This window comes from Coregonus clupeaformis, chromosome 25 (genome assembly GCF_020615455.1).
Source record: "Coregonus clupeaformis isolate EN_2021a chromosome 25, ASM2061545v1, whole genome shotgun sequence".
NCBI lineage: Eukaryota > Metazoa > Chordata > Actinopteri > Salmoniformes > Salmonidae > Coregonus > Coregonus clupeaformis.
Window position 1 is genome coordinate 23,288,224 of NC_059216.1, and position 25,003 is coordinate 23,313,226.

At 41.6% G+C, this 25,003-nt stretch overlaps 1 protein-coding gene across 3 annotated transcripts in view; it reads right to left on the bottom strand.

Moving 5' to 3' along the window:
• gabra2a (gamma-aminobutyric acid type A receptor subunit alpha2a) overlaps positions 1–25,003 on the bottom strand; it is a 37,228-nt gene continuing 12,225 nt past the window's right edge. For all 3 annotated transcript variants that reach the window (XM_041847923.2, XM_045207449.1, XM_041847924.2), the window contains 7 exons: positions 22,955–23,022; positions 20,633–20,853; positions 20,244–20,326; positions 12,765–12,908; positions 12,299–12,451; positions 5,642–5,844; positions 1–873 (listed from right to left, as the gene is read on the bottom strand). In XM_041847923.2, the coding sequence (XP_041703857.1) occupies positions 571–873; positions 5,642–5,844; positions 12,299–12,451; positions 12,765–12,908; positions 20,244–20,326; positions 20,633–20,853; positions 22,955–23,022 (1,175 nt within the window). In that variant the 3' untranslated portion in view covers positions 1–570. The remainder of the gene's footprint in view (positions 874–5,641; positions 5,845–12,298; positions 12,452–12,764; positions 12,909–20,243; positions 20,327–20,632; positions 20,854–22,954; positions 23,023–25,003) is intronic.

The window sequence follows — 25,003 nt, forward strand, 5'->3', positions numbered from 1 at the left end:
TGACTGTACGGTCTTTATTTCCAACTTATGAATTTGATCCGATTAACGTAAAGAATAGTGGAAACAAACATTTACATCATAAGATATGAAGGGCATGGTATAGGTTAATAATGGAGCAAAAACAGGAAATTGGTGTATGTGCTTTCTCATACAGGAGTCTTCAATACAGGGTTACAACTAGGATTTTGGTAACTATTTTGTGTGTTGACTGAATTATGGCAGTTGGTTTCTTTGAGGTTCAAATAGAAGGTAGAGAAAGCACCAGTGGTTTCTTTATTTATGTAAGTATAAGATCCTTACAGCACTATAAACAAACAATCAAGTTAAGTGTTAACCTCTTTACAAGTATAAACTCTCAAACAAATTACAATTCAACTAGAAGTTAGTCATCATTTACCTGGGTATCTCCTTGTAATGAATGCACCTAAAAAAGAAAGCAACCATACTGACTCCAGTGTATGCCACGGCTCTATGTAGCCAAACTCACACACATAAAAGCACACAGATCATCAGTCCTGGGTCACCTGTGTAAAGTGAGTCCTGTCTCCTTGCAAAGTGAATATTTTTTATTCATTTGGACGGGACCATGTCCTTTATGACTGGTTCTCTCAGGTAGGTGGCCCAGTAGACCAGGTTGAAACCGCCGAAGAGCACAGGGAACATAATCCGGGACATACGGTCGATTTTGCTGACGCTGTTGAAGGTCTTCTTGTTCTGCTCGGGCTTGACCTCTGGCTTGGCCTTGTTGGGGTCAGAGGTGGCACTCTTGGAGATGGTGGGCATACCACCTTGGTCCTTGGTGATGTTTGGAGCGTAGTTTGCCACAGCAACGGCGTAGGCATTGTTCTTCTTCATGACGGATGCCTCCTTCTTCTGTTGTAGGAGAGAAATAAAATACACAGAGATTGGTTGTAATTAATTACTGATTGTAATACAATGAGAGACACTACAAGCCAGAGGTAATACTACTCTGAAGGCTAACTGATCCTTCAAGTGTTTGATTGTTACTAGATCATTGCGTTTGTTTTCTCAGTACATCTCACACAGCTAAAAGCTCATCTCAAAGCACAATACCCAGATGCCGTAATCTGTTTGAAATCATTCTTCGGGTTTGAAAATGGAGCATCTGTTGTACAGTAGCTATTTCACAGTAATTATGATTATGCCAAATTATTATAATCTGCTAAATTGCCTGTTAAGCCTTATGAGGTTTCATTTCAATATCAATTTGGATTGAAATGAACAGTAACCTTGGAGGTCCTCATGGAGTGTGAATCTCTTTGAAGTCTCTCATGACCATTCTAATTGGCCTCACTTGTCGAATCTGTATTATGGCAGGATATGTGTATGGTTACAACCAGTTCAGTTAGTAATAGTTATTCTGAAGTAAAAGCACACCCATCACTGTCACACACATTCCTCTGAGTATGTGAGCTGTGGAGAGAAAGTGTAATTATCAGATATGCTGGGAAAGGAATGAGCTGAAATCAGAATTCGGAACTCAGAAACACTTAAGAAATCTGAATGCTGGGCTGCGTTTAGAAAGGCAGCCCAATTCTGATCTTATTTTCCACTAATTGGTCTTTGACCAATCACATCAGATCTTTTCACATCAGATCTTTTTCAGAGCTGATCTGATTGGTCAAAAGACCAACTAGTGGGAAAAAATATCAGAATTGGGCTGCCTGTCTAAATGCAGCCATGGTGTCACATATTTCTCTGGTTTACAGTGCCTTCAGAAAGTATTCACACCCCTTCACTTTTTCCAGATTTAGTGTGTTACAGCCTGAATATAAAATTGATTAAATTGAGATTTTGTGTCATTGGCCTACACACACACAATACTCCATAATGTCAAAGTGGAATTATGTTTTTAGAAATTAATAAAAAATGAAAAGCTGAAATGTCTTGAGTCAATAAGTATTCAACCCCTTTGTTATGGCAAGCCTAAACAAGTTCAAGAGTAAAAATGTGCTTCATAAGTCACATAATAAGTTGCATGGACTCACTCTGTGTGCAATAATAGTGTCTAACATGATTTTTGAATGACTACCTCATCTCTGTACCCCACACATACAATTATCTGTAAGCTCCCTCAGTCCAGCAGTGAATTTCAAACACAGATTCAACCCCAAAGACCAGGGAGGTTTTCCAAATGCCTCGCAAAGAAGGGCACCTTTTGGTAAAAAAACAGACATTGAATATGAATTTGAAATACACCTTGAGCATGGTGAAGTTATTAATTACACTTTGGATGGTGTATTAATACACCTAGTCACTACAAAGATACAGGTGTCCTTCCTAACTCAGTTGCCGGAGAGGAAGGAAACCTCTCAGGGATTTCACCCTGAGGCCAATGGTGACTTTAAAACAGTTAGAGTTTAATGGATGTGATAGGAGAAAACTGAGGATGGATCAACAACATTGTAGTTATTCCATAATATTAACCTAAATGACAGAGTGAAAAGAAGGAAGCATGTACAGAATAAAAATATTCCAAAACATGCATCCTGTTGGCAATAAGGCCTTAAAGTAAAACTGCAAAGAATGTGGCAAAGAAATGAACTTTATGTCCTGAATACAAAGTGTTATGTTTGGGGCAAATCCAACACAACATCACCAAATACCACTCTTCAATTTTTCAAGCATGATGCTGGCTGCATCATGTTATGGGTATGCTTGTCATCGGCAAGGACTAGGGAGTTTAATAGGATAAAAATAAATGGAATAGAGCTAAGCACAGGCAAAATCCTAGAGGAAAACCTGGTTCAGTCTGCTTTCCAACAAACACTGGGAGATGAATTCACCTGTCAGCAGGACAATAACCTAAAACACAAGGCCAAATATACACTAGAGTTGCCTACCAAGATTACATTGAATGTTCCTGAGTGGCCTAGTTACAGTTTTGACTTAAATCAGCTTGAACATCTATGGCAAGACTTGAAAATGGCTGTCTAGCAATGATCAACAACCAACTTGACAGAGCTTGAAGAATTAAAAAATATATATGCAAATATTGTACAATTCAGGTGTGCAAAGCTCTTAGAGACTTACACAGAAAGACTCACAGCTGTATTCGCTGCCAAAGGTGATTCTAATATGTACTGACTCAGGGGTGTGAATACTTACAGTGGGGAGAACAAGTATTTGATACACTGCCGATTTTGCAGGTTTTCCTACTTGCAAAGCATGTAGAGGTCTGTAATTTTTATCATAGGTACACTTAAACAAAAATCCAGAAAATCACATTGTATGATTTTTAAGTAATTATTTTGCATTTTATTGCATGACATAAGTATTTGATCACCTACCAACCAGTAAGAATTCCGGCTCTCACAGACATGTTAGTTTTTCTTTAAGAAGCCCTCCTGTTCTCCACTCATTACCTGTGTTAACTGCACCTGTTTGAACTCGTTACCTGTATAAAAGACACCTGTCCACACACTCAATCAAACAGACTCCAATCTCTCCACAATGGCCAAGACCAGAGAGCTGTGTAAGGACATCAGGGATAAAATTGTAGACCTGCACAAGGCTGGGATGGCCTACAGGACAATAGGCAAGCAGCTTGGTGAGAAGGCAACAACTGTTGGCGCAATTATTAGAAAATGGAAGAAGTTCAAGATGACGGTCAATCACCCTCGGTCTGGGGCTCCATGCAAGATCTCACCTCGTGGGGCATCAATGATCATGAGGAAGGTGAGGGATCAGCCCAGAACTACACGGCAGGACCTGGTCAATGACCTGAAGAGAGCTGGGACCACAGTCTCAAAGAAAACCATTAGTAACACACTACGCCGTCATGGATTAAAATCCTGCAGCGCAGGCAAGGTCCCCCTGCTCAAGCCAGCGCATGTCCAGGCCCGTCTGAAGTTTGCCAATGACCATCTGGATGATCCAGAGGAGGAATGGGAGAAGGTCATGTGGTCTGATGAGACAAAAATAGAGCTTTTTGGTCTAAACTCCACTCGCCATGTTTGGAGGAAGAAGGATGAGTACAACCCCAAGAACACCATCCCAACCGTGAAGCATGGAGGTGGAAACATCATTCTTTGGGGATGCTTTTCTGCAAAGGGGACAGGATGACTGCACCGTATTGAGGGGAGGATGGATGGGGCCATTTATCGCGAGATCTTGGCCAACAACCTCCTTCCCTCAGTAAGAGCATTGAAGATGGGTCGTGGCTGGGTCTTCCAGCATGACAACGACCCGAAACACACAGCCAGGGCAACTAAGGAGTGGCTCCGTAAGAAGCATCTCAAGGTCCTGGAGTGGCCTAGCCAGTCTCCAGACCTGAACCCAATAGAAATTCTTGGAGGGAGCTGAAAGTCCGTATTGCCCAGCGACAGCCCCGAAACCTGAAGGATCTGGAGAAGGTCTGTATGGAGGAGTGGGCCAAAATCCCTGCTGCATTGTGTGCAAACCTGGTCAAGATCTACAGGAAACGTATGATCTCTGTAATTGCAAACAAAGGTTTCTGTACCAAATATTAAGTTCTGCTTTTCTGATGTATCAAATACTTATGTCATGCAATAAAATGCAAATTAATTACTTAAAAATCATATAATGTGATTTTCTGGATTTTTGTTATAGATTCCGTCTCTCACAGTTCAAGTGTACCTATGATAAAAATTACAGACCTCTACATACTTTGTAAGTAGGAAAACCTGCAAAATCAGCAGTGTATCAAATACTTCTTCTCCCCACTGTATGTAAATTAGATATTTCTGTATTTCATTTTCAATACATTTGCAAAAATGTCTAAAAACATGTTTTCACTTTGCCATTATTGGGTATTGTGTGTACATTGGTGAGAGAAAAAAATCTATTTGATCAATTTTGAATTCAGGCTGTAACACAAAATGTGGAATAAGTCAAGGGGTATGAATATTTTCTGAAGGCACTGTAACTGTATCAACCATCTCCTACTTGAGAGATCACAGATCCTTTGTGCCTTTCGCCTCTGCTTTTGAAGCACCTCATCTCCTTTTTCTTTTATCTTCCTTTCTTTCATCCCTCCCTCTCTTTTCATAAAGGTACCGCTTTAGATGCAATATCTCAACATGGATATTCAGGCAAACACTTCTGAGTATTCGAGAGCCTAGCTTACATCGAATATAATTTATCTATTTCTATGCTTCATAGGTAGGTCTTCGCATTTCCTTTACATTTATCTCTGCAATGCCATGGGGCTGTATAATCTGTACATTCACCGAATGTGTGACGTTGTTCAGATTTGTATTTGTCTTGACATCTGTTGTTCACTTGTTCTACACATGCCTCTTACTACATCACTAAATTAAAACTGCTATTAACCAAATCAAATTTTATTTTTCACATGCACCGAATACAACAGGTGTAGACGTTAACGTGAAATGCTTACTTACAAGCCCTTAACCAACAATGCAGTTAAGAAAATGGGGTCAATGCAACTAGTCCGGGAGGCCATTTTATTAATTGATCAGCAGTCTTATGGCTTGGGGGTAGAAGCTGTTAAGGAGCCTTTTGGACCTTTTGGATTAGTGAGTACAGTACAATGATAAAGATGCAGTGTTAACTCAAATGCAAGATTGCATGTGACACTCAATTTAATGAACAGCAATACGGGACTGTCAGTGGTCAGTGTGGTTGCCCTGGTTACCTTGACGTTGACCACACTTTTGCCGTCCCAGGCCCAGCCTCTTTTGGTGAAGTAGTTGACGGTAGCAAATTCGATGAGGGCAGAGAACACAAAGGCGTAGCACACCGCGATGAACCAATCCATGGCCGTGGCGTAGGCCACCTTCGGCAGAGAGTTACGGGCACTGATACTGAGAGTCGTCATAGTGAGCACAGTGGTCACACCTGTGTCATCACAGGACAAGAAAACAAAAAGACAAATCTGATCACAAGCTAATCAAAAGTGTTTACACAATTCATTTCAATGATTAATACTAGTAATTCCATCTGCAGTAAGTGGAGAGTACTGTAGTTTTTTCCTTGTTAACTTGTATTTCCATGTGTAACAGAAGATGGTATTTCCATCCACAATGGCAATAGATTATTAATGTGGATGATTCTCTGGTAGGCTACATAGAAAGTATTCCCACACGTGGTGGCAAACACCTCTCTGCGTGTTGAGTGAAGCATTCTTTCAAGATGTAACTTCTGTGGCTGCTGTTACTGTGAACACCTGGGGAGAACTCCTCACGCGCGCGCATTTCAAAACAAATGCATATCCCCATACCCATGCACAAAAATTAGGGCTGTCAAACGATTACAATAATTAAATAGAGTTAATGGCATTAGTTAATCGCAATTTTTGAATTTGCTCAAATTTGGCCCTAAAGAAAGCTTTTTCCATTAACAAAACTGTGCATTGAGTTGCAGGCAGACAGAAACAAAAGAATGTTTTAATAACATTTTCACCATAAACAACACAAAAAGTCACTGTAACATACAGCTATTAACGCTCCTAATGTTTAAGTAGGCCTACTCCCTCTTATCAATTCTCTTGTAGTTTAACACTTGCGCACACACTCACTCCACACACACACACACACACACACACAGCTTTAAGTACTGTTAAAGCTTCAAACATTCTAAATGAGTGTGACTATAGGAAAAAAGTGCTGGCTCTATGGAAACAAAGAGCTTTTAAACTTGTCCAACAATGTTATGAAAACACTGTAACCATATGTACTGTTCAGATAACTTTACACACATAGGCCTACACACTCTCCGTCCCACACCCTCCTCTCGCTGTGCGTGTTCATTTTGCATGTCCCGGTGCCCCGGGTGAGCAGAGTTTGAACATTCTAGGTCATTCGGTTGACTCCACTCACTCGGGGCACCGGGCCAGGCAAAACAAACTCTCCCACTTAATCCCACTCTCACACACATCCTCTCTCACACACACACACAATCATACACTACCTTTAAAGCGTCTCTTTGAGTACCCTATTCCTTTTCGTGATGTATTGTCTCTACCTTCTTGCCCTTTGTGCTGTTGTCTTTGCCTAATAATGTTTGCACCATGCTTTGTGCTGCTGCCATGTTGTGTTGCTACCGTGTTGTTGTCATGTTGCTACCATGTTGAAGTCATGTTGTGTTGCTACCATGCTGTGTTGTCATGTTTTGTTGCTGCCATGATGTGTTGATGTCTTAGGTCTCTCTTTATGTAGTGTTGTGGTGTCTCTTGTCGTGATGTGTTGTGTTGTGTTTTTTGTCCTACTTTATAATTTTTTATCCCAGCCCCCGTCCCCGCAGGAGGCCTTTTGCCTTTTGTTAGGCCATCATTGTAAATAAGAATTTGTTCTTAACTGACTTGCCTAGTTAAATAAAGGTTAAATTAAAAATAAAATAAATACATTTCAGTTCATCCTGTGGTCAAGTCATCCGGTAACTTGACTGCTAGCTACATTATTTTCTGTTATCAAACCAAAAAAATTGCGGCTCGCAAGTGGCCCGCGACATGCGCACGAATTTGCAGCAGAAAGAAAAACAGCTCTGGTAATATTGGGCATAAGTTTTACATGATTTTGGCTAGAGGCACAAGGTCTTCTGCGATGTAAAAGGGTTTCATGATAAGGCGCAAGCATTGACTAGGTCATGTCTAGATAGGATACAGTTTGTCAAATTGACGTCAAAGTTGTTTTTAGCTAACCCTAACCTTTTCCTAACCTTAACCTAATTCTCCTAACCGGCTACGTTATTTAACCTGCTGCGAAAATTCTCAGAAACCTAACACGAAAAGTCAATTTTGACAAAAGATGTATCCCTTCTAGACAACACCCATTGACTGTAGCGGTGTTGAGTGTTGTGTTTTGCGCTTAAAAAGGGTCCGTGCAGAAACGTGCGCTTACACCTCGATCAGACCGACAGCGTCATTGCATTTTGGTACACCAGAAGTACATTTATTTCCAATGGAACGCTGCGTTTGTCTTGCAGCATTAGGTTGCAGAGGCAGTTGCAGTGAGTTCTGTGTGGTGCATACGTTGGATTTATCTAACATATGCATCAAACTGTATGTGTAGACGGCTTGACAGAAATGGTACCAGAAGGTGAATGTTGAACTTTTGTTGCACACATATCCAGATGATGCTGTTAGTGTGATCGAGGCGTTAAGGTTCCGTGCAGTGAAGAAATGAAGATGCGATTAATGGCATAAAAAGAATGTACACTGATAAACATGTCACGAGTTAAACACATTATTAACGCGTTTACTTTGACAGCCCTAACAAAATATGTATTTATATAACTGTCACAAGTGAAAGGTGAGCTGTTGTCATGACCATTTATGATGTCTATCACATAATTTCTATGATATGTTTAAGAAGGCATTTCGGCAGTGCAGTTCAAGTAAAGTATTACCCACAAGCCACACGCTGATATGAAGTACTCGGCATGGTGCACAAACAGACTATCAGGCGCTGGAGGACATGCGGAAATCCCACCCTATCACACCACTACAATGCTTTAAGAGGATAATGTGTTTTCCTTTTGATGTTGCGTCACTCCAGACCTGCACTCTCACTCACTGACATACACAGGAATACACACAGGAATATTTTCTCCACTTCCTTGAGTTTCCTCCTCAATGATCAATAGGCGTCTCTCCCCCTTAAGTCACTGTTCTATGAATTTAGTCAAAGCAAATGCAAAGCATCTTCCTGTCTCTTTATTAATTGCCTGGCCCCATCGTTTTCAGAGAGAAAAAATACACTTAGATTACTGCATTGCAGGGGAAGGTGAGAGAATAAACAAACCTGGAAAACATGTTTTCTATTGACAATCTACACAGTCATTGTGTACTCTAAACATGCAGCAGACACAGGCATATTAATAGACAAAGAGTTATAACTTCTTCCTTCAAACCTCTTTGACTAAGATGACATTGACAGTGAAATAATGTTTTGTTTTTTCCCCACATTGCTGCTGATGGATATGTTTTTTTGTGTGGCTTTTTTTCCATTGCATTTGAGGAAACATGAAACAACATAATGCAGGCTAACGGGGTAAAATAACAACCCCGATTGAAAGGATAAAATGGCTTGTGGGGATGTGTTCTAGAGGTTGAAGTGGTGACTACATTAATAATAAAACCAGAACAACACCACAGAGCCAGACCTCATAGAACAGAGACAACAAGAAACACAGTTCTAAAAGGAACACTTTTCCTTAGATGGCCTTTGCTGAAGATCTGCATTATAGCGCGATTGAAATGTAAAGGTAATTTCCGATTGAGCCAACATATGCAGCGTTTACCGTGAATGTAGTCTCTGCAAACATGAGAACATTGCCTTTAAAATTTCATTTGCGCTACAGCACGGCTCTTCAGTGCTACAGATGGAATCGAGCCCTTAATGTTACAGGGTATTTGTGAGATATTTCATAGGAGTTTGTCAAACATCTTTGTTTATGTATTTCATTCCTACAGTAGCTACCACAGGGGTAGACAAGTTACAGAGTGTGCCTTTAAAGAGCAACTGAAGGCAATAAACAACTTCTCTGGTAGAAAACGGCCAATGTGGCATTGATATTAGTCAGAAACAATTATTGTAGTGTCAAAGTGTAAACAGGATAATTTGGGACATAAAGTCAGTCTCATCCAAAACTGATATTTGCGAGATAATTAGGGGAAAAAATTATGTCACGAAATGAAGGGTTAAAAACCTCAAACCAACTATAAATTGTAGAAATCAATATGCAAATATTGTAAACATTTAATGAGACAACTAAAACATGTGCAACATGAAAATATTGTACCATTTACATTGTGTAATTTATTGACGGTCCCTAACCAGCCCCAGAGCAAGGCTATTCAAAGTCAAACCAACTTTCCCACGGTTGCACACCAGCCGGCTGAAGGGAATTGGTGAAAGAAGTTGGCTAGCTTACTAGGTAGTCTAGGCTACTTCCAGACAATGGTTAGATTGCTTCAAGTTTTCTAGAAGGATGAATAACTGTAACTGTGTACTGTTTTGGCAGAGTGAATGTACAAACGGTTCCCACGTTCGAACACACAAAAGAGACACCCACATCAAAGCACGCCTCCAAGACCCAAATCTCATTATCAGTCACATTTCATAATGAGGATAAGTGAAACCGAGGCTAAATCAGGAAGTTCAGCCCCCCTTTGAAGCATATTCATAACAACTTCATGAAACCTGTTCACTCTTTCAGTGTAGAATGGGAAGGATGACTTGTGCCAAATCACAATGAAGCGAAGGAGCAATCAGCCACAGTTCGTTGACCCCTCTAGAAACAGCTGGATTTACCAGCTATTATCTGAATATGAATTATTTAATAACCTTGCATTAATAGCTAAACCAGGGTTTCCCAAGCTCAGTCTTCGGGACCCCAAGGGGTGCACGTTTTGGTTTTTGTCCTAGCACTACACAGCTGATTCAAATAATCAACTAATCACCAAGCTTTGATAATTTGAATCAGCTGTGTAGTGTTAGGGCAAAAACCAAAACATGCACCCCTTGGGGTCCCGAGGATCGAGTTTAGGATATGCTGAGCTAGACTGTCTCAATTAGTGATTCATGAGGATGATCACTGAACATGTTTGAATAGTAATAAATCTGTTTGATGCACTAGAAAACTGAGGGAGAATTGTGAACAAATTAAAAGAATATACAGAAAATCCTGCAGTTCTTGAATTTGCATGGTGAGTTGACCCCAAAATGTAAACAATAAGAAAAGGGCTCATAATATAGAAGTATTCAAAGGAAAACAAATCTATTCCATAAATGGATCGATGGATATACTACTTCCTAAAACTTTAGACACTTATAGAAACTATTCTACAATAATGTAAACCAACAACAATGCATATAAAGACAACATTCTTTATGTTTTTTTAATATGGGGGCTGTTAAGTTGGCAACCAAGGGCATTTAGAGTAACTGGTCTGTGTGTTTAAATTGAGGGCTAAAGTGGTAGTTCGATGTTAAGGCCTATTAAAAGCCACTCCAGTTCGCCTAATGTTAAACCATTCATCTGATACAGGACATAATCTTCATGTCATTAAGGTTGTGAAGACACTGACTGGCTCTGAATACATGGAACTTCAATGCATAATAAGCCCTGATTATATGAGGGGAATCTACATTATGGGGCAGACAGAGAGAGTGTATAGAGGCCCCAGTTTAGAGACCGACAGATCCCTGACATTTCCAAATGGGATATAAGGGTCTGGGCTTTTTTCTTTTTCTGTGCGGGTCCACTGGGCTTCTTAAGCATGCTGTGATGCTCTGATAAAGTGTTAGCCTGTCAGATTTAACACTCCTGCTTAGGGATAGGAGCTTTGTATGTGCAGCATGTGACTGCAAATCAGAGAAGAGTAGCTTTTTTGTCTGACCATTTGACCAGACTGTGATCTAAGAGCAGGTGTTTGACCTGACTGATCTAAGAGCAGGTGTTTGACCAGACTGTGATCTAAGAGCAGGTATCTAAGAGCAGGTGTTTGACCAGACTGTGATCTAAGAGCAGGTGTTTGACCAGACTGATCTAAGAGCAGGTGTTTGACCAGACTGTGATCTAAGAGCAGGTGTTTGACCTGACTGTGATCTAAGAGCAGGTGTTTGACCTGACTGTGATCTAAGAGCAGGTGTTTGACCTGACTGTGATCTAAGAGCAGGTGTTTGACCAGACTGTGATCTAAGAGCAGGTGTTTGACCAGACTGTGATCTAAGAGCAGGTGTTTGACCAGACTGTGATCTAAGAGCAGGTGTTTGACCAGACTGTGATCTAAGAGCAGGTGTTTGACCTGACTGTGATCTAAGAGCAGGTGTTTGACCTGACTGTGATCTAAGAGCAGGTGTTTGACCTGACTGTGATCTAAGAGCAGGTGTTTGACCAGACTGTGATCTAAGAGCAGGTGTTTGACCAGACTGTGATCTAAGAGCAGGTGTTTGACCAGACTGTGATCTAAGAGCAGGTGTTTGACCAGACTGTGATCTAAGAGCAGGTGTTTGACCTGACTGTAGAGCAACAGGTGTTTGAATTGGCTATGGTGGAACGCATTTGATCTGACAAGGGCTGTTTGACTAGAACAATTTAACATAGGATGTGTTTGACTTGACCATCAATGTGTTTGACCTGAACGTTGAGGAGCACTCTTGACCACTAAAGAGCAGAGACTTCCAGTGGAATAATATGTTTTACTTGACTACATAGGAAAACATGTTCAGCCTGACTGAAGACAAAATCACATATTTGAGACATTGCAAACATGGCACCATTGTGGCAGTAATTGCTATCTGCTGTGAACAAATAATTGTGTGTGAAAGCGATAATTTTAAGAGCTTACCAAATACAGTTCTGGCGGGTACAGACTCTCGGTTGAGCCAGAAAGAGACCTGGGAGAGGATGACTGTCATGATGCAGGGCAGGTACGTCTGGATCACAAAGTAGCCAATCTTCCTCTTCAGGTGGAAGTGGGCTGTCATGACGGTATATTCACCTGCAGACAGGTGAATATACCGAAGTAGAACAAATACAGATGAGAGTGTGGTGTGATAATTGTATATTTTTACACAAGTGTTTCAGGAGATTGTTGTCTCTACTTGGTGTCTCTGCTCAGATTCCAGTAGTGGCTACTGGTGTAGACTCATCAACTGGAAAATACACACACACACACTGGTTACTCTTACTAGTGAGTGTGGGTTTTCATTTTCCAGTTAATGTTTCCTTTCCAACCCTTCACCCAAAGACTTTTGTTTAAAGACTATTTGATTTGAGCATGCCATTTCTTGATTATTCTGGTCTAGACTCACCTGTGCTTGATTTAATGGTCTCTGTCCCCACAGTTTGGCCCTGAAGGTGATACTGGTTCAGTCTGGATCCGTCTTCTGCTACCTCCACTGACGCTGATGCATTTCGAGTCCAAATGTACGTCACTTCGGCCAATGTGTAGGCATCTGCAGAGAGTAATAAAGGGCAATACTGTACAATAAGTCTGGCTGCACAGACAAATGTACTATAAATTGATTAATTGTAAATGTGACTAAACAAAAAGAAGAAGAAACTGTACTATGAAACAAAGATAAATTATATAAAGGATGATAGTAAAAAGTTTCGGAGCACCTTAAATGAAATTTGGCCCAAAAAGGCGAACTCAGCTACATACTGAGTACTTCATTGAATCAGAAGGCTCATTCATCACAAAACCCTCTGATATTGGCAACTATTTTAATGACTTTCTCCATTGGCAAGATTAGCAAACTTAGGCATGACATGCCAACAAAAAACTCTGAACCTTCATAGCCATGCATAACTGACCAAATGTTGAAAGACAAGCATTGTAATTTTGAATTCTGTACGGAAGAGAATTAGGACCAAGTGAAGAGAACAAATTAATAAACTGTGATGGCACGGATAGTACTTTAAAAACTTTAAATACTTAGAGAAGTTGAAATTTAAGAATAAAGTTGAAATACATTTTTTAGAATAAAGTCCAAATTGAATTTCGTGAATTAAGTGGCAATAATATTTTGTTTTTCGTTATGAATCTTGTTCTGGAGGCAGCCTTGCCACAAGCTGGCACAGCCACAGTCATACAATCTGATTTTAAACCTAATCCTAACCACACTGCTAACCCTAATGCCTAACCCTAAATGAAGACCAAAAAGATAATTTGGGTTTTCATGAATCTTTACAATATAGCCCATTTTTTACTTTGCAGCTGGCCTATCTAATGAGAAATCATGAAAATAAAAGTCAACCTGCGATTAAAGTAAGGGATTTGGATATTAATTGCATACCTCTCTGGCTCCCTGTTGCTGTGCACGCCACCGTTGAAATGCCTGAGTTAGATGACTGGTGAAACTATACTTTAGAATTGGCTTTAGTAACAAGGAAATCCTTGCTCTTTTAGCGCATCATTATCCCTCTAGAGTCTATAAACGCACCGGTGCGTCAATATAAGTAACATAATAAAAAATCCCCATCAAAATCTGTCAGTTTAAGCTAGAGATATCCGTTTTTTTGCATGGGCTGCAAAGTTGGCTGATCTACAGCGGTGTTTGTCAGACTATGAGACATCCCGAAAATGTCTGTCTTTTCACGAAAACGGCTGTAGCGTCTCACTCTATGGAAAGGGGAGATTCTCAAGAACACGATAGTGTTCTCCATTTTGCTCCATGACCCCCACAAGTGTCACAGACTCTTCTGAAGGTAAAAAATGGAATTATGGAGGTCCTTTTGTGCCTACCCCAAAAACAGGGTTATGTGTAAAAATAAATACAAAATAACACAAAAAACCTTCAAAACCTTATTCCTTATTATTTTTTTTACTGTCTTGTTTTGTCGTTTATGAATGTGTTATTCAATGTATTTCTAAGGGATGTGGTACTAAAGGCCAAATTCTATATTTTATCTAATTGTTTTATATAAAAACATTTGGGGATACCTAAAAGGGTCATAAAATTCCAAATCAAATAGCTAAATAATCCATGATATGACCATCTTAAAACAATTCCATGTCAGTTTATAAAGTATTCTTATAATTATTAGGACCTGGAAGAGGTTGTGCCACAGATTGGGTCTTTTCAGAAGAAGGTACCACACAGACTTGGATGAGGTATTTCATCCAAGTCTGTGTGGTTACATACATAGGTAGAGATGGGTGGGTTGTGTGTGTATGCAGGTGTGTGTGGGTAGTCAAATGTAGGGGCAAAACAAACAAATGGCCATCAATCTGATGATCCAATACACTTGTTCGAACAGGCGTCACTGCACATGCACGCTTATCAGTCTAATTATTTAATAACGCATTCAAACAGGTGTCACTGCGCGTGCGCACACACCAAGTTTCCCCCTGGCAACTTCATATAAGCATACACTCTTCTAACAGCCATGGTGCGTTATGAGCGCAAACAAAAAATTATCTTGGCTCTGTCACTGACTGGGAAGAGACCTGGAGTTCCTTGATCACACCTACAGCGTCATTGCGTTTTAGTACACCAGAAGTACACTGCTCAAAAAAATAAAGGGAACACTTAAACAACACAATGTAACTCCAAGTCAATCACACTTCTGTGAAATCAAACTGTCCACTTAGGAAGCAACACTGCTTGACAATACATTTCACATGCTGTTGTGCAAATGGAATAGACAAAAGGTGGAAATTATAGGCAATTAGCAAGACACCCCCAATAAAGGACTGGTTTTGCAGGAGGTGACCACAGACCACTTCTCAGTTCCTATGCTTCCTGGCTGATGTTTTGGTCACTTTTGAATGCTGGTGGTGTTTTCACTCTAGTGGTAGCATGAGACGGAGTCTACAACCCACACAAGTGGCTCAGGTAGTGCAGCTCATCCAGGATGGTACATCAATGCGAGCTGTGGCAAGAAGGTTTGCGGTGTCTGTCAGCGTAGTGTCCAGAGCATGGAGGCGCTACCAGGAGACAGGCCAGTACATCAGGAGACGTGGAGGAGGCCGTAGGAGGGCAACAACCCAGCAGCAGGACTGCTACCTCCGCCTTTGTGCAAGGAGGAGCAGGAGGAGCACTGCCAGAGCCCTGCAAAATGACCTCCAGCAGGCCACAAATGTGCATGTGTCTGCTCAAATGGTCAGAAACAGACTCCATGAGGGTGGTATGAGGGCCCGACGTCCACAGGTGGGGGTTGTGCTTACAGCCCAACACCGTGCAGGACGTTTGGCATTTGCCAGAGAACACCAAGATTGGCAAATTCGCCACTGGCACCCTGTGCTCTTCACAGATGAAAGCAGGTTCACACTGAGCACATGTGACAGACGTGACAGAGTCTGGAGACGCCATGGAGAACGTTCTACTGCCTGCAACATCTTCCAGCATGACCGGTTTGGCGGTGGGTCAGTCATGGTGTGGGGTGGCATTTCTTTGGGGGGCCGCACAGCCCTCCATGTGCTCGCCAGAGGTAGCCTGACTGCCATTAGGTACCGAGATGAGATCCTCAGACCCCTTGTGAGACCATATGCTGGTGCGGTTGGCCCTGGGTTCCTCCTAATGCAAGACAATGCTAGACCTCATGTGGCTGGAGTGTGTCAGCAGTTCCTGCAAGAGGAAGGCATTGATGCTTTGGACTGGCCCGCCCGTTCCCAGACCTGAATCCAATTGAGCACATCTGGGACATCATGTCTCGCTCCATCCACCAACGCCACGTTGCACCACAGACTGTCCAGGAGTTGGCGGATGCTTTAGTCCAGGTCTGGGAGGAGATCCCTCAGGAGACCATCCGCCACCTCATCAGGAGCATGCCCAGGCGTTGTAGGGAGGTTATACAGGCACGTGGAGGCCACACACACTACTGAGCCTCATTTTGACTTGTTTTAAGGACATTACATCAAAGTTGGATCAGCCTGTAGTGTGGTTTTCCACTTTAATTTTGAGGGTGACTCCAAATCCAGACCTACATGGGTTGATAAATTTGATTTCCATTGATAATTTGTGTGTGATTTTGTTGTCAGCACATTCAACTATGTAAAGAAAAAAGTATTTAATAAGATTATTTCATTCATTCAGATCTAGGATGTGTTATTTTATTTTTTTGAGCAGTGTACATTAATTTCCAATGGAACGTTGTGCTTGCCTTGCTGCAGCATTGCATTGCAGAGGCAGTTGCAGTGCGTTGTGTGGTGCATACGTTGGATTTATCGAACATATGCCAATCTGTATGCGTAGATGGCTTGACAGAAATGGTAGCAGAAGGTGAATGTTGAACTTTTGTTGCACACATATCTAGATGATGCTGCGTACCATTTTGCGCAATGGTGCTGTATGTGTGTTCGAGGCATTATGCCTTGATCACACTGACAGCGTCATTGCGCAAAATGGTACCCAGCATCAATAGGATATGTGTGCAACAAAAGTTCAACATTCACCTTCTGCTACCATTTCTGTCAAGCCGTCTATGCATACAGTTTGATGCATACGTTCGATAAATCCAACTATGCACCACACAGAACGCCCTGCAACTGCCTCTGCAACGCAATGCAGCAAGGCAAACGCAGCGTTCCATGGGAAATGTATGTACTTCTGGTGTACCAAAATGCAATGACGCTGTCGGTGTAATCCTCGTTCACATTACCCATAAGCACTCCGTTACATTGCGCCGGATGTCATGCATTTCAATGGGGACGTCCACAACGGAGTGGAAATGCAACATGCCCTTGCGGTTGAAGGCACCGTTGCGAGACGGACACTGCATACTTTGAAATTGTTAACTTTGAGTCGTCTTCAGTCCAGCCAGAGTCCAGCCAAGTTACCAAACCATAGAAAAATATTAAAATATTGATGTCTTTATGGGATAGCTAGCAACTTTACCCATTCCTACAAGTGAGTAGTATTTTAATAGTAATGTTAAATAATAGCCATTGGATGTTAAGCCAATTATGTTATATGACTTGCCTCCCATTTAAGTTTATTGTGATAGTTATAACGTTTGTTTTTGATGATAATAATTAGTTGGAGGTCACTAGCTACAATGGCATCGTCAATCAACATGCATGTCAATCTCTCCTGGCTCAAAGTAGAGGAGAGATTGACTGCATTACTACTTATCTTTGTGAGAGGTATTGATGTGTTGAAAGCACCGAACTGTCTGTTCAAACAGCTAACACACAACTCAGACACCCATATACCCCACAAGACATGCCACCATGGGTCTCTTCACAGTCCCCAAGTCCAGAACAGACTCAGGAAATGTGCAGTACTACATAGAGCCATTGCTACATGGAACTCTTCCACATCAAGTAACACAAGTGAGCAGTAAAATCAGATTAAAAAAATTAAAAAAACACCTCACGGCACAACGCAGACTGTGAAGGGACACACACAAACAAACACAAGCATACGCACACACTAATGTTGTGGTATTATGGATTTTATATTGTACATTTGTAATAGAGTAATAATGTAATAATGTCTTGTATGATGTATTGTTTTATTTATGATGTAGGCTGTTGTTGTGATGTAATTATTCTAAGCTTGTTTGGCAGCAGCTAATGGGGATCCTAATAAATACACGCATAATAATATGTACCATTTATCCAAAGCGACTTAGTCATGCATGCATACATTTTAAGAATGGGTGGTCCCGTGAATCGAACCCACTATCCTGGCATTGCAAGCACCATGCTCTACCAACTGAGCTACAGAGTACCATAACACAACAATACATACAGTGGGGAGAACAAGTATTTGATACACTGCCGATTTTGCAGGTTTTCCTACTTACAAAGCATGTAGAGGTCTGTAATTTTTATCATAGGTACACTTCAACTGTGAGAGACGGAATCTAAAACAAAAATCCAGAAAATCACATTGTATGATTTTTAAGTAATGAATTTGCATTTTATTGCATGACATAAGTATTTGATACATCAGAAAAGCAGAACTTAATATTTGGTACAGGAACCTTTGTTTGCAATTACAGAGATCATAAGTTTCCTGTAAGGTCTTGACCAGGTTTGCACACACTGCAGCAGGGATTTTGGCCCACTCCTCCATACAGACCTTCTCCAGATCCTTCAGGTTTCGGGGCTGTCGCTGGGCAACACGGACTTTCAGCTCCCTCCAAAGATTTTCTATTGGGTTCAGGTCTGGAGACTGGCTAGGCCACTCCAGGACCTTGAGATGCTTCTTACGGAGCCACTCCTTAGTTGCCCTGGCTGTGTGTTTCGGGTCGTTGTCATGCTGGAAGACCAAGCCACGACCCATCTTCTATGCTCTTACTGAGGGAAGGAGGTTGTTGGCCAAGATTGAGATACATGGCCCCATCCATCCTCCCCTCAATACGGTGCAGTCGTCCTGTCCCCTTTGCAGAAAAGCATCCCCAAAGAATGATGTTTCCACCTCCATGCTTCACGGTTGGGATGGTGTTCTTGGGGTTGTACTCATCCTTCTTCTTCCTCCAAACACGGCGAGTGGAGTTTAGACCAAAAAGCTCTATTTTTGTCTCATCAGACCACATGACCTTCTCCCATTCCTCCTCTGGATCATCCAGATGGTCATTGGCAAACTTCAGACGGGCCTGGACATGCGCTGGCTTGAGCAGGGGGACCTTGCGTGCGCTGCAGGATTGTAATCCATGACGGCGTAGTGTGTTACTAATGGTTTTCTTTGAGACTGTGGTCATTGACCAGGTACTGCTGTGTAGTTCTGGGCTGATCCCTCACCTTCCTCATGATCATTGATGCCCCACGAGGTGAGATCTTGCATAGAGCCCCAGACCGAGGGTGATTGACCGTCATCTTGAACTTCTTCCATTTTCTAATAATTGCGCCAACAGTTGTTGCCTTCTCACCAAGCTGCTTGCCTATTGTCCTGTAGCCCATCCCAGCCTTGTGCAGGTCTATAATTTTATCCCTGATGTCCTTACACAGCTCTCTGGTCTTGGCCATTGTGGAGAGATTGGAGTCTGTTTGATTGAGTGTGTGAACAGGTGTCTTTTATACAGGTAACGAGTTCAAACAGGTGCAGTTAATACAGGTAATGAGTGGAGAACAGGAGGGCTTCTTAAAGAAAAACTAACAGGTCTGTGAGAGCCGGAATTCTTACTGGTTGGTAGGTGATCAAATACTTATGTCATGCAATAAAATGCAAATTAATTACTTTAAAATCATACAATGTGATTTTCTGGATTTTTGTTTTAGATTCCGTCTCTCACAGTTGAAGTGTACCTATGATAAAAATTACCGACCTCTACATGCTTTGTAAGTAGGAAAACCTGCAAAATCGGCAGTGTATCAAATACTTGTTCTCCCCACTGTACATAACAAGGGACATATAGTGATTATGCAGGTCTCTAAAGAAGGAGGTGAATAGAAAACTTAGATCAAAAAGGTCCCTATCTACAAAGAACAGGCCTTCAACCATATAATTATGCACAGGCATGTACACAGCACAACATGAGGTATACTGTACTATCTGATCATGTTCAGGCATTTACATTAATCAATATCTGTTACTGTGAAATGAGACAAATACATTGCATAAAGAAAGGAAGCAAAATTCTAATCACATCTAGAAAAACAGTCAATCTGATAGAAGATTGATAGAATTTACGTCAGATACGTCTTTGTAGAGAGGCACATGGCATTGCTGTTTATGAAAAGCCCAATTTGACTCGTGAACTCAGAATGAACCTGACTAACTAGATGTTTCAGTCTCCCAGGCAACCAGTTAAACATCCAGCGAGAAAAAGGTTATGCCTCTACCTCAATCAGTTCTTTACAAAGTAAAATAGAAGCAAGAATGAGGAGATAAGCTTACAACTGCCAAACTTCAGTGGACAGGAGTGGGAATCCATAGGGAAGTCTTCGAGGTGCATGGGACATTCCGCCTGGACCGTTAACCTGAGTAAATACAAAAATACAGACACATCATCCCAGAACCTCAGGGCTACTCTCACAGTGCTGTTGTTTTGTTGTGCAACCTTGTTTCCTTTGAATGGCCTCATCTCTCCTCGCTGTCAGGCTATGCGGAGACCTTGTATGTATACATATGGTTTTCATAGGGTGACCCTGCCTGCCTGTACAATAGCAGTAGATCTCAATGCTGGCGTTGGCTGCTGCACTGACATCTCCTTGTCCTGAGACCTGAGGACAGCTCTGTTAGCTCTCTAATGAAACTAGGGATAATAACAAACAAGCAGTTGATACCTCATAGTGTACAGCAGTGTTCCATCCTCCATGATACGGAGCAGTTTGTTGGGCATGGTCATGTTGTGAGCCACAGACTTCTTCCCATTGTGGAAGAAGGTATCTGGCGTCCAGATCTTACTGGCCATCAGGTTGTTCAGCCGCAGGATGTTCATTGGCCCATTGAACTTCAGCCGCTCATCAACCCAGCTCTGGCGGAAGAACACGTCCACAGTGTATTCCTGACAAAGAGAAGAGTACAAAAGACTTTAGCACAGGTTGAGATATGGGTAATGTCCCCCCTTCCATCACAATTCTCACAATACGTAATGAAGAGACTGCAATGGCAGAGGGTGTTATAAAAACACCTTAGATCTGGTAAACCTACTGCTGCATCATAACATGTGTTTTGAATAAGTATAATGAAACAATGAGGGTATTAAAGCACCTCAATCAATAAAATAAATAAAAGCACTTAAAAGCACCTGCTGTGTGTTCTAACGTGGTGCCTCCTGAGTCAGTGTTTGAGGTTGCACCTAGTTTTTTATGTCTGGGGACATGCAGAGTCAGTGGTGGATGCCTGCTCCCTGCCCTCTGGCTAATGTCAGGGTGGATTTACGTCAGTACCCCCATCCCGCCAACATCTGGCCCTATGGGGTCTGGTGGGTACAGCCCCCCTTCCCATACACACAACCCCCAGGCTCCTGACCCCCAAGGGCAGTTCATGGGGTGACACACAAGGGTAAATTATTCCTGGACTCTGAAACCCTTTGAATTTGAAGTCCTTACTCAAAAACACATACTCAAAGACTTCAATGACAACTGTGAAGTTGCAATCCATTTATCCCAGAGCAAATTACTTTCTTTGTTAACACACTCCAAGAGCACAAGTTATCCCTTTGATGTTTCACAATGGATGTTAATTGTTGAGTTAAAACAAACAGAGAAAGCTCTGTGAGAAAGCCTAGCGAAAAGCTCTGTACCGGTTCAATCCACTATTATCACTTGGGCCCAATTTTTTAAAAGTTATCTATCCGGATTTCGGCTATTGGATAGACTAGAACGGGTGTCCCCATTCAAGTCAATGAGTTGTCCATTCTATTTCTGTGCATTTATTGTCCAATAGGCGAAATCCAAATAGATAACTTTGAAAAAACTGGGCCCTGGTCAATCAAATGAAAGCGTTTTATAGTCTAGAGATTTATCGTCCAATAGTCAGCCTAATAATGATTAGTTTTGTCTAACACTGACACTGATTCTATGCCACAAGAGCACCGTGGAGGGATCACAATACGGAGAGAGGGAAATATAGAAGCCATATATTTACAGACACAAAGCACAGGGAGCAGCAGGGATGCTGTAATATATATTAGAGAGAGAGAGAGGGATGCCACTATCAGAGAAACACTATCAAAGCAGAGTGATGGCCCAAGAGTGAAATTATCCACTGTGAGCTGGAAGGAGCCTCTAAATTAATTATACATGTGCCATTTCTTCTTATTTTTTAAGGCGCTGGTTCGGTAGCAACCATTTTCCCCTCTTCTTTATGGTTTAAATATTTGAGAGCAGGCGGAAATGGAGGGCTGAGAGTGTGATGAAGGAGGGAAACTGAGAAATGCTTTTAAAGCCCAGCAGGTACGAGCCTGGAGCTTGGAGAACAAGAAAGAGGGACACAGAGAGTGAAAACTGTTAAGATGATAAGTCTGGTGTATGTACAGTATGTGTGTGTGTGTGTGTGTGTGTGTGTGTCAAATCAAATGTATTGGTCACATACACATGGTTAGCAGATGTTATTGCGAGTGTAGCGAAATGCTTGTGCTTCTAGTTCCGACAGTGCAGCAATATCTAGCAAGTAATATCTAACAGTTCCACAACAAAAACCTAATACACACAATCTAAGTAAAGGAATGGAATAAGAATATATAAATATATGGATGAGCAATGTCATTATCAGAGTGGCATAGGCTAAGTTGCAATGTCATTATCAGAGTGGCATAGGCTAAGATGCAATAGATAGAATAGAAGTTCAATAGATAGTGTGTGTGTGTGTGTGTGTCAAATAAAAAAAAGTGCACCTATAACGGCAACAGAGAGACACAGTAGTGATGCTTCCCCAAAATCACATGAAATGTTGATGGACCAACCACAATGTAAAGGGTCAGTCTCTGTCCTACTTAAAATATATGTGAAATACTTAACATGTATCAATTTATATTTATTGTTAAATATAAGCTTATTTATCAAAATAAACAATGAAATACTGTATCTTCATAGATGAAAGAAGCTGAATATATTTCACTAAGGGCCTTATCGCAGTAGTCTAATACCTAGTATAGCACTTACCATATCTGTGTCTGACACTGGACCGAAACTTGTGACATAAATATCAGTCTTCACCTCTGTCACCCGATCTGTAAAATATACATACACAAAATAATATTGTTTTTTTATAATTGCAACAACCGTTTTTAATGCTTCATTCATGTGTATCTTTTTAGGTCTATCTAACTGTTCATATGTCAACAAGGCATCCACTCACAAATCCCATGTTAAAACATATGTTTCTGAGAACTGTGAGGTACATCTGGAATGAGACGTGGTTGAGATCAATCCAGCCACTGAAAGCCATGATTTCACATTAAACTTAGATGACTGTGCTGTCATGGCAACGCTTTGTCCATGATGCCACATTTACATTTGCTCATCGCTCATCCTCCTGCCTCAGACTCCCTGGTGAACAGTGGGAAGGGAAAACACACTATATCATGCTACGTCTGCGCTGTCCCTGGGGGGAAAACACACTCACTCTCCTCACTGCCCTTCAGACACTTTAGGGGCATCTCAATTGGCTAAAGTGGCCTCCTTTCCTGGTCTCCAACTCTCCAAGCAAAGGAATTAATTCTGACCTAAGTATAGTAAAAGCAATGGTGGATGTCTACCAGGAGGGAGTTACATATTGATGGTGGGTAGAGTGATTTAATATACTCCCATATAATCCAAACGCAATATCCCAGTAAGGGTGCACAGCTCCGGCCGACATATGATACCTAGTGAAAAGTACAACCTAAATCCAATCCATCACTAACGTATCATCAATAATCATTCTTATATACAGCAAATGCATGTGTGCACACAAACACAGACATATACACAAACACAGGCCATCACACACATATAGTCATGATCAAAAGTTGAGAATGACACAAGTATTGGTCTTCAGAAAGTTTGCTGCTTCAGTGTTTTTAGATATTTTTGTCAGATGTTACTATGGTATACTGAAGTATAATTACAAGCATATTGACAATTACATTAAGTTTATGCAAAGAGTCAATATTTGCAGTGTTGACCCTTCTTTTTCAAGACCTCTGCAATCCGCCCTGGCATACTGTCAATTAACTTCTGGGCCACATCCTGACTGATGGCAGCCCATTCTTGCATAATCAATGCTTGGAGTTTGTCAGAATTTGTGGGTTTTTGTTTGTCCACCCGCCTCTTGAGGATTGACCACAAGTTCTCAATGGGATTAAGGTCTGGGGAGTTTCCTGGCCATGGACCCAAAATTTCGATGTTTTGTTCCCCGAGCCACTTAGTTATCACTTTTGCATTATGGCAAGGTGCTCCATCATGCTGGAAAAGGCAGTGTTCATCACCAAACTGTTCTTGGATGGTTGGGAGAAGTTGCTCTTGGATGATGTGTTGGTACCATTCTTATTCAGGGCTGTGTTCTTAGACAAAATTGTGAGTGAGCCCACTCCCTTGGCTGAGAAGCAACCCCACACATGAATGGTCTCAGGATGCTTTACTGTTGGCATGACACAGGACTGATGGTAGCGCTTACTTTGTCTTCTCCGGACAAGCTTTTTTGCAGATGCCCCAAACAATCTGAAAGGGGATTCAGAGAAAATGACTTTACCCCAGTCCTCAGCAGTCCAATCCCTGTACCTTTTGCAGAATATCAGTGTGTCCCTGATGTTTTTCCTAGAGAGAAGTGGCTTCCTCGCTGCCCTTCTTGACACCAGGCAATTCTCCAAAAGTCTTTGCCTCACTGTGCGTGCAGATGCACTCACACCTGCCTGCTGCCATTCCTGAGCAAGCTCTGCACTGGTGGTGCCCTGATCCCGCAGCTGAACCAACTTTAGGAGACGGCCCTGGCGCTTGCTGGACTTTCTTGGGCGCCCTGAAGCCTTCTTCACAACAATTGAACCTCTCTCCTTGAAGTTCTTGATGATCTGATAAATGGTTGATTTTGGTGCAATCTTACTAGCAGCAATATCCATGCCTGTGAAGCCCTTTTTGTGCAAAGCAATGATGACGGCACATGTTTCCTTGCAGGTAACCATGGTTAACAGAGGAAGAACAATGATTTCAAGCACCACCCTCCTTTTAAAGCTT